Consider the following 20,419-nt stretch of genomic DNA (forward strand, 5'->3'; position numbering starts at 1 on the left):
AACCAGGCTTCTCCAGTTCACAGTGGCGCCACAGTTAAAGTTCTGACCAGCCGCACATGTGGTCCTATGACCAAAACAGTTCCAGGGCATTTGGTGCTTTGGCCAGTCAACTTTTGAGAGCTCCTGCGGCCACAATATGGGGTGCTCCGTCTGGCTCATAGATAGCATTTATTCTCAAGGATCTTCCCTCCAAAAAGTGCACTCCTGGCGGATTTCAAAACCCTGGACCAAGTTGTCCGGGAACCGTACAACTTTCACCTCATGCTGAAAACAGTTGCATAACATCCGAGACTAAGTCCCGCTGGGGTGACCAGGAACCCACGAATTCCTCATGCCGAAATTAGTTCCATAGTGGTAGCGACTAAGTACCGTGGTAAGGAGTGTTTGTCACAACATACATACATACATAGATACATGCATATTATTATTACTGGTATTTATATAGCCAGCATATTCCATAGCGCTTTACAATAGTATCAAAGGGGGAGATTTAACAATAAATGAGACCATTAAAAAAACTTACAGGAACAATAGGTTGAAGAGGGCCCTGCTCAGACGAGCTTCCAGTCTATCTGAAGATACATACATATGTAGCAGACCTGGCATCAGTCCCTGGAGTTGCCCAAACTCCTATTGAGTTCTTGCGAACAGATCCGTACCCTCCTGTTAGGGAACCGAACAGAACTTGTGTGGTCCTCCCTCTGTTATTGACTTAGAACTCCAACCACCCCTGGCTGTTAATTGCAATTAAGGAGCACTTGAGTGCCATTTTGTCTCCCGAACACAGGTAGCGGTACTTGGTCATCGAGTGCATGGAACTAATTTTGGTTACACATTCTCGAGAACCCCGGTCAATATGGTACTGCTGCTTGTATACTTTCCTGACCATCTGCACAAACCACGTTCAGGAGATATGATCTACCGACTGGGGGACATATTTGCTGCCTAAGAGCCTGGCGGAACATTTGTAGGTGTTCGTGCAGGAACGCCCGAACCAAGACCAGCCACTGCCCTGGATTATCTGGAACTCTTTTTGGGCATCACCCCATGGCCAGCTGGTGACATCTTCTCCCAAATAGCGATCTCGTTCCACCAAACCAATCTCAGCACTTTTCTGGTATGTGATGCGCTCAGATTCAGGCTATTCGGGGATATAAGAATTGTGAGGTAGCTGTAATGTTTTATTATGTTTTTGGGAGATAATTAAGTTATCTAAATTCCCATCTCAATTATTTCTCAGACCTAGAGCCTTTTGTGAACATTCCCTGTAAACTTGACCTGGACACCCCATACCATGGGGTGTGCATAAAAAGCAGCGTGTGGAATTCACCTGAGGAAGACCTGTACATAGGTTGAAACATGCTGTGCTGCTGTTTCAGCTTACTTTTTTCTGTACATGGAATAAAGTGATTTTAACATTGATCATCTGATTCCTGTCTCTTCTGGATATCTCCTTGTTCCAGAAAAAAAATCTCACTACAATCCCAATGGTGGATGAAGTACCTATACAGCTCAGAGACATTCTTTAAGAGTGTGCTATTTTTAACCATCTTCTGGTTAGCCGGTGAGGTAGCTCAGTGGGCTAATGCATCATCAGTAGAATCTGCCCAGCCCTTAAAGGTCACAGGTTAAATCCCAGCAGGGTTGACTGAGCCCTTCATCCTTCCATGGTAGATGAAATGAGTACCATTAAATTGGGTAATAGTAACAAGCCCTGGATGTTGGACAAACGTATCATCCCCAGGATGTACTTGGAAACCAGAGTAATCTGAATGTACCTTTCCTATTATTTTTATATATACAGATGTTTTTTTTCTGTTTTATATTTACATTATTTAGGGTCCTTTTATCTGAATGTATGTTACAAGACCCTCTTCATTGTTTTTAAAAAGGTAAAACATTTTAATCATTGTGTGCATTTTAACACTATTTGGTTTGGTCTTCTATTAGGAGATACATACCTACACATGGAGTTACATACATATGGAGATAGATGATAGATAGATAGATAGATAGATACATACATACATTAGGAGACATATACATATGTAGTCTGCATACACTCCATGAACATTGAACACAGATTTCATTATTTCTGAATCTACCAGGGAGCTGTAGATATTTTTTTTTAGCACAAACAAATCCTTCATTTTTACTGTAGCTCTTTTGCAGATATTATACAACTGTGTCAAAAAATAACATTGAGTTTAGTCATTTTTTATGTTATCATTAAATGTAGGCATTGTTTTCTGTGACGAAACACCGTCACTGAGTGCCATGCCTACATATGGGCCCGGTAAAAAGAATCTGAAAAGACTTGATTCGTGTGTTTTCCCCTGTGTATTGTACATTTCCCCCATGTATTTCTATGTATTTCGTGAAAAATGCCCTGTTGAACGTTCGGGAGCGGTCATGCAAATGGAATCTGTTCGCCTCCTGAACACGGACCACCCCGGTACCCAATTAGAATGTTCACACCACCCAATCAGCGTGAAACTGCAAGGGAAGTAATTAATGAGTGCTCCTCTGGGTAGCCGCCATTTTGTATAGGCGAACGCCACCCAAGGAAAGCATTAGTATCCCAAAAGGATACACTACCCTGCAAAAGGATACACTACCCTACCTTCACACCAGGACTCCATGAACCAGGTGAGGTTGGTGGGGACACTGTTGGGGTACTGGTGGTTTAGATCGCCCTACCTGCTCCCAAAGGACAAGCAATACAATCTAGAAATATAAGAACACACAGAAACCAATAATGGTGTGTTATATTGAATCACCATAAAATGCGCTTGTTACACTCACAAGATAATAGTAAGTGGTAGGCGTATAAGAATCTGTAGAATTTGGAGGAGCTCAGTTTGTAACGGACACCTTCCATTGATGGATGCTCCTAGCGCTTCCTGAGGACTCCAAGCACTGCAGACGACACCACAATCACCGCAGACTCCACAACCGCCGTAGCTTAACTGGAGTCTCGCCGTCTTTCTTCCACCCTGTATGAACCTCCAGCATTCAGGACCGTGTGAGAAAGACCTCTCCTCCAAGGAGAGCATAGCAGGATCAAGCTCTCAAAAGAGCTAAGTGATTAAAGCTCAAGGAAATATGCAGCGCATAGCAGTCCCCAGTGTGAATATAGCTGTACCCTCCAATCACGAGACAAGACTACTTGTTGAGGGTCAAGAAGAACTCTGGTTTAATGGCACACACTCAGCTTTTATGCAATTCTCCCCTGCAAGGGAGACACCCACAGACAATTATACATTACCCAATCACACAATGGTTACATCCCACAGATTCCCTCCCCTTAGCCTGAGAGGTAACCCAATTATACGTACAGTTTAAAACATACTTTTATCCAACTTCCATAACTCTAAAACCATACATCCAATATTAACAACAGTTACAAATTATTAATCAGCACATTCCAAATACAAACATACCCAAAAATCATTCGAATCCGTTCAGCCGTTCGGGAGATAGGTATAAGTCCTTTATGACCGACCGCAAGCACATTTTAATGCCCAAAACAGTTCCATGGATTTGGGCTGTGCGGTCGGTCTATTTTGCACCGAGAAAATGACTAAGTCTCTGTAACGGACCGTTTCAGCATAAAAGGGAATAAAATCCGTTTAGGCGATAATTCCCTTTTTGAGAGACAGGCACAGCTACTGCAGAACACCAAACTCCCGAACTGGATACAAGATAACACTCCCTTTGAGCTCCTCCAAATTTTACAGATTCTTACATGCCTACCACTTACTTACTATCTTGTGAGTGTAATTTGCCACAAGCGCATTTTATGGTGCTTAAATATACCACACCATTATTGGTTTCTGTGTGTTCTTATATTTCTAGATTGTATTGCTTGTATTTTATTAAGAAGACTTGAGGGATCTTCTTACAATCTATTACATTCATAGAAAGGGTCATTTTATTTTATATAGTTTTACCCACTGAGGAGCAAGTGTGTTATATTTTATCCGTTGTACTGCTCCCAAAGGATCCATAATCACTGCTTTTCCCTCCTGAGAGTTGCGATGCAAGTCTAGTAGCTGCCCAATAAGTGGTCTCCCCGGGGCTGCCTTAGCGGATGCACCAGAGAGAGGCACGAGTCCCAGTTGTGATCCTGGGGCTGTGAGTCGGCTTCACAGCCGCAGAGCCCCGCTGGCCGCCTGAACCTCCGTGCAGACCAGTCAGGAGAGGGAGCTACCATTCAAACTGGGTTTGCGCCATTCTCCTGATGGGTCAGTACAAGTGAGCGCTGTTTGGTCATTGCGGGGGCACAGGTGACGAATCAGAGAAGGAGCGCCCATTCAAACGAGGATTTGCACACTTTCACCTGATTGAGTGGTGAAGCCCCTCTCCTCCCTGATCGCTGATTGGCGTGAATTGGTTTTGCGCCTTTCACCTGATTGGTGATGCTTGGTTGGGGTGCAAAGTTTGAATTCACCGGACTAAACCAATCAACACTGTGGAACTGATTTTGGGGATGTACAGAGCCTTGAGCCGCAGACTTTATATGATGGTTTCTCAGGCTCTGTACATCCAATGGCCTCGCTATTTGCAGGGTTCCTAGTTGGGACCCGGGGCTATCCAGTGTTATATGTTTTACACATGTGACCCCTTCCCTTCCTTTGGCGTTTGCCCCTCTGTATGTAATATGTTTTACTGTATGATTCTGTTGTCCTGTTGGTATCTCCCAGAGCGGGAGATGGTTATCTGTATCCCAACTGCCTTCCTGCCTGGGACAAAGGAAAGTGTATTGAAAGAGTGGAGACCTCCTGCGGGGGTCTGTGCATAAAAGCTGTGTGCACCAATAAAGATTGTCAGAGTTGTACCCTTCATCTAGTCTCGACTGATGTTTTGGGAAGGGATTGCTGAACTGCTGAAGTTACTTGTATGCTGCACTTTGATTCCTGGGAACGTAGGAATCAGCACCCGAACTGCGAGCTATAATCACTAAATACCTAGCAGTTCAGGCTGAACCAAACAAACTGGGAATGGAATACCAGCATTTGTTTCATTTCCCTTTTACCATTTTATCCAAATCTTGATGGGAAATATTTACCAACTTGTTTGCCCCACTTTGACTCATTCTGGCCACTTGAAGGAACACACCAGATCCATATAACACATTATCTTGCTGAAAAGCTTTGTGTGTAAAGAGTGTGTCTACTTTATTTCATTTTGCAAAAAGTGTACATTTCAATAGAAATTGACAATTTTTTAAAAAAAATGGTATGGTTACACCCCCATGGCTGACCAGACAACTCATCCTGTTACATCCTGATAGTTTAGTCGAGCTGCTGATCAGCTGCATTGGGAATTTAATGATTGGACAGAAAAAGAAAGTCTGGGCAAATTTTCATTTGGGGCATATTTAATAAACAGTGAGTTTTACTTATTTTGTATTTGGGCAGGAGAATTGCCTTTTAAATCTGTACACAAACTCTCACTTTGATAAGGTTCTTCTCCAGCTTCTTTTATGCAACAAAACTGAGTGATGGTTATTACACATTCACCAGGAAAAACAACAGGATACGTATTATCCAAAATCTGCGATGGCTTGTGGAAATGGTTACAGCATATATATTGATTTATAATACACTAATAGTGGGTAAACAAGTGAACCATAAAAGCCATAGTGATCAGATAATGTGCGATAATAAATTCAGTATTATGTAATAAAGAACATACCACGTTTTCAGGCTTCATTTGCTCTTCATCAGACTTTTTTTCTTGGTTCCATAACGCTAATGCATCATCAATGGTTATCTGCTTTATTTTCACCTTGTTTAGTATGTCCAAAATCTCTTCCTGGCTTAGCTAAAACATACAGCAACAAAGGTGTAACTTAGTATTAGGACCAACACAGTAACAAAGGCTTGGCTTAGCTAAAACATACAGCAACAAAGGTGTAACTTAGTTAACCGTAATAGACGCCTTCACCAATGTATTAGGACCAACACATCATTTATTTACACAGTAACAAAGGCTTGGCTTAGCTCAAACATACAGTGATAGAATCTTGACTTGTTTTAAAGGACCACTTACAGCACGATATCTACAGCCAGCTGTAGTGAATATGGTGATAGGAGTGCCTGGAACCCTCCCACGGGGAGCAGTCTTATTGTTTTTAAACATACGGTGATGAGTTCCTGGCTTAGACTAAACATATAATAAACGGTTTTTGACCTACATTAAATATACAGTAAATGTTCTCGACTTAATTTAAATATACAGTAAATGTTCTCGACTTAATTTAAATATACAGTAAATGTTCTCGATTTAGATTAAACATACAGTAAATCTTCTCGATAACCCCCTAGGTACCAGACCGTTTTTCAATTTTATTACCATTTGGGACCAGGGCTGTTTTTACATTTCTGCGGTGTTTGTGTTTAACTGTAATTTTCCCCTTACTCAATTACTGTACCCACACATATTATTATATACCGTTTTTCTTGTCATTAAATGGTCTTTCTAAAGACACCATTATATTCACTATATCATATAATTTACTATAATTTTTTTTTATAAAATATGATGAAAAAAACAACAACAACCTTTTTCTAAATTTGACCCCCAAAGTCTGTTACGCATCTACAACCGTCAAATAACACCAGCGCTAAATAGTTTCTAAATTTTGTCCTGAGTTTAGAATTACCCAATGTTAACATGTTCTCAGCTTTTTTTTTGCAAGTTATATGGCTATAAGTACAAGTCAATGGGACCTTATGGAATACACCCAAAGTTATTAAAAGAGCTTAGTGGTGTACTAGCAAAACTATTAACAGATTCATTTAACCAATTATTGTTAACAGGAGTAGTCCCAGAAGATTGGAAGTTAGTAATTGTTGTGCCCATTCACAAGAAAGGTAGTAGGGAGGAGTCAGGCAACTATAAGTCAGTAAGCCTTACTTCAGTAGTGGGGAAAGTAATGAAAACATGTTAAAGGATAGGGTTGTTGAACATCTAAAAACACATGGATTTCAAGATCAGAGACAACATGGGTTTACTTCAGGGAGATCATGCCAAACTAATCTTATTGATTTTTTTTGATTGGGTAACTAAAATTATAGATCAGGGTGGTGCAGTAGACATTGCTTACCTAGATTTCAGTAAGGCATTTGACACTGTTGCACATAGAAGGCTTATCAATAAACTGCAATCTTTAAGTTTGGATTCCAATATTGTTGAATGGGTAAGGCAGTGGCTGAGTGAAAGGCAACAGAGGGTTATAGTCAATGGAGTATATTCGAAGCTTGGGCTTGTCACCAGTTGGGTACCTCAGGAATCTGTACTTGGACCCATTCTCTTTAATATTTGTATTAGTGATATTGCAGAAGGTCTTGATGGTAAGGTATGTCTTTTTGCTGATTATACTAAGATATGTAACAGGGTTGATGTTCCAGGAGGGATAAGCCAAATGGCAAATGATTTAAGTAAACTAGAAAAATGGTCAGAGTTGTGGCAACTGACATTTAAAGGTAGGCAAACAATGTAATAGAGCAGCAGGAAATGCTAGCAGAATGCTTGGTTGTTTAGGGAGAGGTATTAACAGCAGAAAGAGGGAAGTGCTCATGCCATTGTACAGAACACTGATGAGACCTCACTTGGAGTATTGTACGCAGTACTGGAGACCGTATCTCCAGAAGGATATTGATACCTTAGAGTTCAGAGAAGGGCTAATAAACTGGTTCATGGATTGCAGGATAAAACTTACAAGGAAAGGTTAAAGGATCTTAACATGTATAGCTTGGAGGACAGATGAGACGGGGCAATATGATAGAAACATTTAAATACATTAAGGGAATCAACACAGTAAAGGAAGAGGCTATATTTAAAAGAAGAAAACTACCACAACAAGAGGACATAGTCTTAAATTAGAGGTTTAAAAATAATATCAGGAAGTATTACTTTACTGAGAGGGTAGTGGATGCATGGAATAACCTTCCAGCTGAAGTGGTAGAGGTTAACACAGTAAAGGAGTTTAAGCATGTGTGGGATAGGCATGACACTATCCTAACTATAAGATAAGGCCAGGGACTAATAAAAAATATTTAGAAAGATGGGCAGACTTGATGGGCCGAATGGTTCTTATCCGTCACTTTCTATGTTTCTGTTTCTATGTTTCTATGTTTCAAAATATATATTTTTTAAATGTATCAATAGCGACACTGTTATCTGTCATAAATCTCTGAATCACACCACACATTTTTTTAAAGTAGACAACCCAGGGTATTCAATATGGGGTATGTCCAGTCTTTTTTAGTAGCCACTTAGTCACAAACACTGGCCAAATATTTAGTGATGTCCCAAACTGTTCGCTGGCGAATAGTTCCTGGCGAATATCACTTGTTCGCGTTCGCCATGGACGGCGAACACATGCGCTGTTCGGTCCGCTCCCTATTTGTCATCATTGAGTAAACTTTGACCCTGGCCTGTACCTCACGGTCAGCAGGCACATTCCAGCCATTCAGCAGCAGACCCTCCCTCCCAGACCCTCCCACCTCCTGGACAGCATCCATTTTACATTCATTGTGAAGCTGCATTCTTAGTGAGACTAGGGACAGTGTAGCTGCTGCTGATTTGATAGGGAAATTGAAATCTAGGCTAGTGTATTTAGTGTCCACTACAGTCCTGAAGGACTCATCTGATCTCTGCTGTAAGGACAGCACCCCAAAACTAGAACATCAGTCTGCTTTTTTTTTTTTTTTCTGTGCAATGTAAATGCAGTTGCCTGCTTGCCAGCCAGCCCGTGTGTCAGGCTCACAGCATATACTGTGCCCACTTGCCCAGTGCCACCACTCACTCACTGGTGTCACAATAGCTTGCATTTAAACAAAAAAAACTTTTTTAAATGTAGTATAATAGCAGTCGGTTTCCTTCACTAGTGTGCATTTCAGGGCCTGCCGAGTGCCACCACTCACTCACTGGCATCACAGTAGCTTGCATTTAAAAAAAACAAAAAACTGTTTGGACTGTAATATAATAGCAGTCAGTTTCCTTCACGAGTGTGCGTTTCAGGGCCTGCCAGGGCACAGTGTCACGCCAGTGCAACTCATATCTGGTGTAACAGTAGTGTACATTTAAAAAAAATAAAAAAAAATAGAATTTTGACTGTAATAGATTGAATAGCAGTTGGTTGTCTGCCAGCGTGTGTGTCAGGCTCACAGCGTATACTGTGCCCACTTGCCCAGTGCCACCACTCACTCACTGGTGTCACAATAGCTTGCATTTAACAAAAAAAACCTTTTTGGACTGTAATATAATAGCAGTCAGTTTCCTTCACGAGTGTGCGTTTCAGGGCCTGCCCAGTGCCACCACTCACTCATATCTGGTGTCCCAATAGCTTGCATTTAAAAAAAAAAACTAAACTTTTTGGACTGTAATATAATAGCAGTAAGTTTCCTTCACGAGTGTGCGTTTCAGGGCCTGCCAGGGCACAGTGTCACACCAGTGCAACTCATATCTGGTGTAACAGTAGTGTACATTTAAAAAAAAAAAAAAAATACAATTTTGACTGTAATAGATTGAATAGCAGTTAGTTGTCTGCCAGTGTGTGTGTCAGGCTCACAGCGTATACTGTGAACACTTGCCCAGTGCCACCACTCACTCACTGGTGTCCCAATAGCTTGCATTTAAAAAAAACTAAACTTTTTTACTGTAATATAATAGCAGTCAGTTTCCATCACTAGTGTGCATTTCAGGGCCTGCCCAGTGCCACCACTCACTCATATCTGGTGTCCCAATAGCTTGCATTTAAAAAAAAACTAAACTTTTATGACTGTAATATAATAGCAGTCAGTTTCCTTCACTAGTGTGCGTTTCAGGGCCTGCCCAGTGCCACCACTCACTCACTGGTGTCCCAATAGCTTGCATTAAGAAAAACCGAAACTTTTTGGACTGTAATATAATAGCAGTCAGTTTCCTTCATGAGTGTGCATTTCAGGGCCTGCCCAGTGCCACCACTCACTCACTGGTGTCACAATAGCTTGCATTTAAAACAAAAAAAAACTTTTTGGACTGTAATATAATAGCAGTCAGTTTCCTTCACGAGTGTGCGTTTCAGGGCCTGCCAAGTCACAGTGTCACACCAGTGCAACTCATATCTGGTGTAACAGTAGTGTACATTTAAAAAAAAAAATGTTGACTGTAATAGATTGAATAGCAGTTAGTTGTCTGCCAGCGTGTGTGTCAGGCTCACAGCGTATACTGTGCCCACTTGCCCAGTGCCACCACTCACTCACTGGTGTCAAAATAGCTTGCATTTAACAAAAAAAAGACTTTTTGGACTGTAATATAATATCAGTCAGTTTCCTTCACGAGTGTGCATTTCAGGGCCTGCCCAGATCCACCACTCACTCATATCTGGTGTCCCAATAGCTGGCATTTAAAAAAAACAAAAACTTTTTTGACTGTAATATAATAGCAGTCAGTTTCCTTCACTAGTGTGAGTTTCAGGACCTGCCCAGTGCCACCTCTCACTGATATCTGGTGTCCCGATAGCTTGCATTTAATAAAAAATAAACTTTTTGGACTGTAATATAATAGCAGTCAGTTTCCTTCACGAGTGTGCGTTTCAGGGTCTGCCAGGGCACAGTGTCACACCAGTGCCACTCATATCTGTTGTCACAGTAGCTTGCACGCATAGTACCACTAATCGAAAAAAAAATGACAGGCAGAGGCAGGCCACCCCGCAGGGGCTGTCGTGGTCGTGGTTCTGTGATTCCCTTTGGCCCTAGATGAATAATGCCCAGTGTTCAGAGGCCACATACCCTGAACTTGAAAAGTTATGAGGACATAGTTGACTGGCTAACACAGGACACCCAATCTTCTACAGCTTCCGCTCGGAACCTCGACGCACCATCCTCCTCCAGCTTAGCTTCGGGCACCTCTCAAGTTACCACTCGCCCGCCTGCCGCCACCACCAACACTAGCACCACAGCCTCTTCACTTGGTATGTCAGAGGAGTTATTTAAACATCAGTTGGAAGAAATGAGTGATGCACAACCATTATTGCCAGAGGATGTAGATAACAGGGATATGTCTCAGTCAGGCAGCATTACACACGTACGGTGTGATGATGATGATGTTGTACCCACTGCTGCTTCCTTTTCTGAGTTGTCAGATACAAATGAAGCGGTTGATGATGTAATGTGGGTGCCCGCTAGAAGAGAAGAAGAACAGGGGGAAAGTTCAGATTGGGAGACAGAGAGGAGGAGGAGGAGACGAGTTGAAAGCAGGGGGAGGTCGTCGCAAGGAGCTAGTGGCACAGTCAGACAGCATGCATCGGCACCCAGGGTCAGCCAGACAGCACGCCAATCAACGCATGCTGTTGCCACCACCAGAATGCCGTAATTGCAGAGCTCAGCAGTGTGGCATTTTTTTTGTGTGTCTGCCTCTGACAACAGCGATGCCATTTGCAACCTGTGCCAAAAGAAACGTCGTGGGAAGTCCAACACCCACCTAGGTACAACTGCTTTGCGAAGGCACATGATCGCACATCACAAACGCCTATGGGATCAACACAAGAGTACAAGCAGCACACAAACTCAAAGCCGCCATCCTCCTCCTGGTCCAGCATCTTCAGCCACATTAACCACTGCTGTCCTACTTGCCCCCTCTCAACCATCCGCCCCTCCGTCTCTCGCCTTGAGCAGTTCCTGCTCATCTGCCCATAGTCAGGTGTCTGTCAAGGACATGTTTGAGCGTAAAAAGCCAATGTCACAAAGTCACCCCCTTGCCCGGCGTTTGACAGCTGGCTTGACTGAACTCTTAGCCCACCAGCTTTTACCATACAAGCTGGTGGAGTCTGAGGCGTTCAAAAAATTTGTAGCTATTGGGACACCGCAGTGGAAGGTACCCGGACAAAATTTCTTTGCACAAAAGGCAATCCCCAACCTGTACTCGATTGTGCAAAAGGAAGTAATGGCATGTCTGGCACACAGTGTTGGGGCAAGGGTCCATCTGACCACTGATACCTGGTCTGCAAAGCATGGTCAGGGCAGGTATATCACCTACACTGCGCATTGGCTAAACCTGCTGACGGCTGCCAAGCATGGAATGCGTGGTTCTGCAGAGGAGTTGATGACACCGCCACAACTTGCAGGCAGCTATTGGGACACCACAGTGGAAGGTACCCGGCCAAAATTTCTTTGCACAAAAGGCAATCCCCAACCTGTACTCGATTGTGCAAAAGGAAGTAATGGCATGTCTGGCACACAGTGTTGGGGCAAGGGTCCATCTGACCACTGATACCTGGTCTGCAAAGCATGGTCAGGGTAGGTATATCACCTACACTGCACATTGGCTAAACCTGCTGACGGCTGCCAAGCATGGAATGCGTGGTTCTGCAGAGGAGTTTATGACACCGCCACGACTTGCAGGCAGGCCTGCTGCCACCTCCTCTACTCCTCCTACTCCATCCTCTTCAATAACATCCTCGGCTGAGTCCTCTTCTGCTGCTGCGTCTTGCTCCACATCAACGGCACCCCCCCAGCTCCCCAGGTACTATTCCACATCCCAGGTACGGCAGTGTCACGCCGTCTTGGGTTTGACTTGCCTGAAAGCAGAGAGTCACACCGGACCAGCACTCCTGTCCGCCCTGAATGCACAGGTGGATCAGTGGCTGACTCCGCACCAACTGGAGATCGGCAAAGTGGTTTGTGACAACGGAAGAAATTTGTTGGCGGCATTGCATTTGGGCAAGTTGACACATGTGCCGTGCATGGCACATGTGTGTAATCTGATCGTACAATGCTTTGTGCATATGTATCCAGGCTTACAGAATGTCCTTAAGCAGGCCAGGAAGGTGTGTGGCCATTTCAGGTGTTCCTACACGGCCATGGCGCACTTTTCCGATATCCAGCGGCGAAACAACATGCCAGTGAGGTGCTTGATTTGCGACAGCCCGACACGTTGTAATTCAACACTCCTAATGTTCGACTGCCTGCTCCAACAAGAAAAAGCCGTTAACGAGTATTTGTATGACCGGGGTGCTAGGACAGCCTCTGCAGAGCTGGGATTTTTTTTGCCATGTTACTGGACGCTCATGCGCCTGTAGGCTCATGCGTCCTTTTGAGGAGGTGACAAACCTAGTCAGTCGCACCGAAGGCACCATCAGCGACATCATACCATTTGTTTTCTTCCTGGAGCGTGCCCTGCGAAGAGTGCTGGATCAGGCTGTAGATGAGCGTGAAGAGGAAGAGTTGTGGTCACCATCACCACCAGAAACAGCGTTATCAGCATCGCTTGCTGGACCTGCGGCAACGCTGGAAGAGGATTGTGAGGAAGAGGAGTCAGAGGAGGAATGTGGCTTTAAGGAGGAGGAGGAAGACCAACCACAACAGGCATCCCAGGGTGCTCGTTGTCAACTATCTGGTACCCGTGGTGTTGTACGTGGCTGGGGGGGAGAACATACCTTCAGAGAGATAACTGAGGACGAGGAACAGGACATAAGTAGCTCGGCATCCAACCTTGTGCAAATGGGGTCTTTCATGCTGTCGTGCCTTTTGAGGGATCCTTGTATAAAAAGGCTGAAGGAGAACGACCTGTACTGGGTGTCCACGCTACTAGACCCCCGGTATAAGCAGAAAGTGCCTGAAATGTTACCGAATTACGGCAAGTCGGAAAGGATGCAGCAGTTCCAAAATGAAATAAAAAGTATGCTTTACACAGCGTATAAGGGTGATGTCACAGCACAACGGGAATCTAACTGGGGAAGAGGTGAAAGTAATCCTCCTCCTCCCACGACCACGCCGGCAAGGACAGGACGCTTTACAGACGTGTTGTTGATGGAGGACATGCGGAGCTTTTTAAGTCCTACGCATCGCCACAGCCCTTCAGGGTCCACCCTCAGAGAATGACTCGACCGACAGGTAGCAGACTACCTTGCCTTAACTGCAGGTATCGACACTCTGAGGACCGATGAACCCCTTGACTACTGGGTGAGCAGGCTTGACTTGTGGCCTAAGCTATCCCACTTTGCGATAGAACTTCTGGCCTGCCCCACTTCAAGTGTCCTGTCAGAAAGGACCTTCAGTGCAGCAGGAGGTATTGTCACTGAGAAGAGAAGTCGCCTAGGTCAAAAAAGTCTAGATTACCTCACCTTTATTAAGATGAATGAGGGATGGATCCCAAAGGGACTGACAGTGGGCGATACATTCGACTAAAAAAGGCCTGATGAGGGGGACTACTTAACACACCACTCCTATCTGGTGGCACATTAGATTGCACGCGCAGTGCCCCAAATTTGAAGTAGGAGGACCGACCAAGCATCTTTTTCCATCTCCCGCTTCCTAAAATCGATGCCTTATATACACGTCCCCTGATAGGGGACGTAACAGGGATTAAACTGATAAGAATAGTACTACTTAACACACCACTCCTATCTAGTGGCACATTAGATTGCACGCGCAGTGACCCAAATTTGAAGTAGGAGGACCGACCAAGCATCTTTTTCCATCTCTCGCTTCCTAAAATTGATGCCTTATATACACGTCCCCTGATAGGGGACGTAACAGGGATTAAACTGATAAGAATAGTACTACTTAACACACCACTCCTATCTGGTGGCACATTAGATTGCACGCGCAGTGCCCAAAATTTGAAGTAGGAGGACCAACCAAGCATGTTTTTCCATCTCCCGCTTCCTAAAATAGATGCCTTATATACACGTCCCCTGATAGGGGACATAACAGGGATTAAACTGATAAGAATAGTACAACTTAACACACCACTCCTATCTGGTGGCAAATTAGATTGCACGCGCAGTGCCCCAAATTTGAAGTAGGAGGACCGACCAAGCATGTTTTTCCATCTCCCGCTTCCTAAAATCGATGCCTTATATACACGTCCCCTGATAGGGGACGTAACAGGGATTAAACTGATAAGAATAGAACTACTTAACACACCACTCCTATCTTGTGGCACATTAGATTGCACGCGCAGTGCCCCAAATTTGAAGTAGGAGGACCGACCAAGCATGTTTTTCCATCTCCCGCTTCCTAAAATCGATGCTTTATATACACGTCCCCTGATAGGGGACATAACAGGGATTAAACTGATAAGAATAGTACTACTTAACACACCACTCCTATCTAGTGGCACATTAGATTGCATGCGCAGTGACCCAAATTTGAAGTAGGAGGACCGACCAAGCATCTTTTTCCATCTCTCGCTTCCTAAAATCGATGCCTTATATACACGTCCCCTGATAGGGGACGTAACAGGGATTAAACTGATAAGAATAGTACTACTTAACACACCACTCCTATCTGGTGGCACATTAGATTGCACGCGCAGTGCCCAAAATTTTAAGTAGGAGGACCAACCAAGCATGTTTTTCCATCTCCCGCTTCCTAAAATCGATGCCTTATATACACGTCCCCTGATAGGGGATGTAGCGGAACGCAGTAAGCCTGTCCTGCAAAATGCCTGTGTGACTGTAACTGTTATATTTTTACCTATGTTGAAATTGCTATTCGCCTATGTAATATGTGAATTGTATGTTATTCGGTAGTTTCCATCCGTACTATATACTTCTGGAAACTACCGAACGGAGAGACCACCCCGGAGAGAAGTGTGCCAGCAATTAAGGTTCACATTCTCTCCAAACCGCAAGTTAACAGGCTCATTAACAGTGTGTCTGGGTGGCCGCCATTCGGCATGCGTACACGTGGCGGCGGCCATCTTACGCATGAAAATCTCAGCGGTGTTTTGTCGTCGAGTGTCTGGAACTTAAATCGGACACTCAAACAACCAAACACCGCTGAGACCTCCAGAGCTCCGTAACTGCCGAACGGAGAGAGTTAACGAATCCCCATTCGGTAGTTACAAAGTACCGAATGAGGGAATCACTATCTAGGGGAATTAAAGTATGGATGGCAGTTATAAATGTCTGTTTTAACTGCCGAACGGAGACCGACCGCAGGGCCCATTCTCATGGAACCCTTTTCGGATACCAACTCGTGTGCGGTCGGTCAAACTTCACCTTCCTGTAACTGCCGAACCACTGGTCCGATCTGGGTGAATTTTGGATATTATATTCACCCAGATCAGGGCTACCTAGCGGTACCCTAATATTAAAGATATGTGATGGTTTAGGGGTACATCTAAGTTTGGGGTAAAGTACTGTACAAGTTAAGGGGATTATGACGCTCTCTGAGGGGAGGAGATGTGTGGGAGGTAACAAGCACTGCATTGGTTACTGTCATAATTACTGTAGTTCCCTCCCTTGCATGGGAGCAGGCTTTATAAGAAACCTTGGAATAAACGATTGTCAGTTCTACTCCTGAAACTGTGTGTCGTCCAGTTATTGGGAGTGCTGTGGGGATATTTCTGTACCCTTTTACCTGCTGGAAACTCTGCTGTGGATTTACTAATGACTTGTTCCTGAGCCTTCCTTGGATCTAAAGTGGAGAATAGCTGCGAGAAATCAGCTCTCCGCTACATTGGTTGGCAGCGCTGGGATCCAGACTCACAGAGGAACAAGGATTAATGGAGATTGACCTTTCTACGCTAAAGAGAACCACATTGAAAGACCTTCTGGAAGCGAAAGGTGGTTCTGCCAGCAGCAAATCCAAAGCAACGCTTATCACCGAAGTAATGGCAGAGTACAGAGCAGAAGAGGTCCAGGCCACGGAACAAAGACCTGAAACAGAACAGGAGGAGTTCCAAAGGCACTTACAATTCAGACTGGCCTTTTATGGAGAAAACCCACCAACAGAGATCATCTCTAAAACGATGACAGAGGTACAGGAGTTTGTGATGAGAAACAGGAGACCACAAACACCAGAAAGAAGTGCAGCAGGAGCTGTGGCACAAGAGGGTAAGCCCAAAATTCCCTATCAAGCTTTTAAAACGTATGTGGAAGCAGAGGAGGATATAGATGCCTTCCTCCAAGACTTTGAGAGACTGTGTACGCTGCATAACATACCAAGGGAAGAGTGGGTACCCATATTAGCCGGACGGCTGTCAGGAAGGGCAGCTGAAGCTTACCGCACTGTGCCTGATATTGAAATTAGGAACTATAATCGGGTAAAAGAAATTATCCTGGCCCGGTATGCAATAACAGCAGAGGCATACCGGAGGCGCTTCAGGGAATTGAAAAAGGCGGACAAAGATTCGCACGCAGAGTGGGCTTGCCGACTAGAAAGGGCAGCTCTTGGGTGGATGCAGTCCAGTAAAGCACGGTCCATGGAGGACTTGTTACAAATGCTGCTGTTGGAGCAGTTTTATGAGGGGATATCCTCAGAACTACAGGAATGGGTGAGGGATCGTAACCCCATCACCCTCACCGAGGCTGCCAAAAAGGCAGATGATTTTATGGACGCTCGCAGACAAACCAAGGCAGTGAGTACCAAACCTGCCATGCGGCCACCAGGGGTGAATTCCTTCTCTCCTAACCCTCAACCCCCACCAAGACAACTCCCTCCACCAGCACCAGCAGCAGCACAGCAGAGATACCGCACACCTGCTTCTGTGCAATGCCACCGATGCCAGAAGTGGGGACATTTTCAACGAGAGTGTCCACAGTCTAGAGACCGCAACACCTGGATCCGACCAGGGCCTCCACCACCACCACCGAGAGCAGCCGCACATCACTACCAAGATGAGATACCACTTACCTACAGCTCTGCCGTTCCAGTCACGACTGTGGAACAGTGGGAAGTGCTGCATGAGGCCAATCCCTTACAAGCACAGGCGGATAATCGACAGCACCATAGGCAGACCGTATATCTCGAAGGGAAGCCTATGCAGGGGCTCAGAGACTCGGGAGCCACCATCACCCTGGTGCAAAGTCATTTGGTTTCGGACAAAGCCAAACTGAATAAGACTGTGGCTGTCAGGGTTGCAGGGGGAGCCGTGTATCGGCTAGACACAGCCCGGGTACACTTGCATTGGGGTGCGGGGTTTGGGAATGTAGAAGTGGGACTAATGCCGCAATTACCTGCTGAGGTGGTTCTAGGGAATGATCTGGGCAAACTCACCTCCGCCTTTGAACCACAAACTACTGAGGAAGCACACCCAGTAGTCACCAGGCAACAGGCCCGCACCCAGCACAACAACAACGCACTGCCGGAGGTCCAGGTAAGAGATTCCTCCCCTTCCCTAGACTGTATGCCGTGGGCCCCTCCTGACGAGTTTGTAGCCGAGGTGATCACTGACCCTACCTTACAAGTATATCGAGACAAGGTCACCTCTATCCAACCTGGGGCGGAGGGGGAAAGATTTGTATGGGACAGGCAGTTATTATATCGGGAAACAAGTAAAGAGGTAGCTGGGTCAGAACCCATAACCGCAAGACAGCTCGTGGTACCGCAGAGGTACCGAACCGAATTACTCCGGATAGCGCACGATATTCCGCTATCCGGACATTTGGGGGTCAGCCGTACCAGATATCGGCTGACCCAAAGTTTCTTCTGGCCAGGGATTAGCCAAGAGGTGCGCAGGTATTGTAACACCTGCGATACGTGCCAGAGGGTAGGAAAGAGGGGGGATAAGCGTAAGGCAAAGCTGCACCCCCTACCCATAATTGAGGAACCCTTTCATAGGGTTGCAGTAGACATTGTAGGCCCCTTCCGGAAGCCTAGCCCATCAGGCAAACGGTATATTTTGACCGTAGTGGACTACGCCACTCGCTACCCCGAGGCGGTAGCCTTAACTAATATCCATGCAGAGACGGTGGCTGAGGCGCTGATGCAGATTTTCTCCCGGATGGGGTTACCCAGGGAGATCATCTCGGATCAGGGCACTCAGTTCACGGCAGAGGTCACCCAACAGCTCTGGAAGTTCTGTAAGATTAAGCCCATCATTAGTGCCCCGTACCACCCCCAGACTAATGGGCTCTGCGAACGGTTCAATGGCACCTTAAAACAGATGCTCCGAACCTTCGCAGAGACCCACCGAGACTGGGAAAAATTCCTGCCGCACTTACTGTTTGCTTACAGGGAGGTGCCGCAGGAATCTACGGGATTTTCTCCCTTTGAACTGCTATTCGGGAGGAGAGTAAGGGGACCCCTAGACTTGATTAGAGAACACTGGGAGGGAGACCGTAGCGCTGACGGCACCCCTATTGTACCATATGTGTTGGCCCTCCGAGATCGCCTGGAAGCTCTCACAAAGACGGTAAAGGAAAACCTACAGGCAGCTCAGACGCGTCAGCGCACCTGGTACGATAGAGGCGCCAGGGACCGTAGCTTTCAGGTCGGACAGAAAGTTTTAATTTTAAAACCTGTCCGACACGATAAGCTACAGGCCGCCTGGCAAGGCCCTTATAAGGTGGTAGAGCAACGGTGTGACACCACTTATATAATTGGCCACTGCGCAGGGAATGGGGGGCGACGCATGATCCATGTGAACATGCTAAAGCCTTACCAAGAGCGATCAGAGGAGGTGACAGCTATCTGCGCCCCCACCTCTGAAGAAGGCGACAGCCTACCCCTCCCCGATCTGTTAGAGGACGGACAGATGGCTGGGGATTTAGGAGCAGTTGTACTGGGGGATCGGTTAAGCCCACAGGAGCGTATCGAGGTACAACAACTACTGCAAGAAAAGCAGGAGACCTTTTCTAATGTACCTGGATACACCCCTCTGGCTACCCACCGAGTAGAAACCCCTGGCCAACTTCCCATGCGCCAGACTCCGTACCGCATCCCTGAAGCGGTACGGGAGAATATGCGCAAGGAAATTGAAGAGATGATTCAGTTAGGAGTCATTGAGCCCTCCGATAGCCCCTGGGCCTCTCCAGTAGTCCTCGTACCAAAGCGGGACGGCACGACCCGCTTTTGCGTGGACTACAGGAGATTGAATGAGAAAACCGTATCCGACGCATACCCGATGCCTAGGATAGATGAGTTGCTGGACCGGATGGCCAGGGGTCAATACCTTACCACTATTGATTTGTGTAAAGGGTATTGGCAGATTCCCTTGGCCCCGGACGCCATCCCTAAGTCCGCCTTTGTCACCCCATTCGGCTTGTACCAATTTAAGGTCATGCCGTTTGGGATGAAAAACGCGCCGGCTACCTTCCAACGGATGGTGGACCGCCTCCTAGATGGGTTCCAAGACTATACCTGCGCGTATCTCGATGATATTGCCATATTTAGCGATACCTGGCAGGAACACTTGGCCCATATAGGAGCGGTTCTAGACAGGATCAGGGAGGCTGGCTTGACCTTAAAACCAGCGAAATGTAGCATTGGGATGGCCGAGGTACAGTACCTGGGCCACAGAGTGGGCTGTGGTAAACAAAAGCCGGAACCAGCCAAAGTAGAGGCAGTAGCACAGTGGCCTACCCCGAAAACTAAAACCCAGGTATTAGCCTTCCTAGGGACAGCAGGGTATTACCGGAAGTTTGTGCCCAATTATAGTGCCCTGGCAAAACCCCTCACTGACCTGACCCGTAAAA

The 20,419-nt window shown here is 45.7% G+C and overlaps 1 protein-coding gene across 2 annotated transcripts in view; it reads right to left on the reverse strand.

Moving 5' to 3' along the window:
* Positions 1–20,419, reverse strand: part of LOC134565981 (formin-I-like) — a 178,042-nt gene that overhangs the window by 132,905 nt on the left and 24,718 nt on the right. For both annotated transcript variants that reach the window (XM_063425689.1, XM_063425690.1), the window contains exon 2: positions 5,701–5,829. In XM_063425689.1, coding sequence (XP_063281759.1) covers positions 5,701–5,829 — 129 coding nt within the window. The remainder of the gene's footprint in view (positions 1–5,700; positions 5,830–20,419) is intronic.

Source organism: Pelobates fuscus, chromosome 6, assembly GCF_036172605.1.
Source record: "Pelobates fuscus isolate aPelFus1 chromosome 6, aPelFus1.pri, whole genome shotgun sequence".
Classification (NCBI taxonomy): Eukaryota; Metazoa; Chordata; class Amphibia; order Anura; family Pelobatidae; genus Pelobates; species Pelobates fuscus.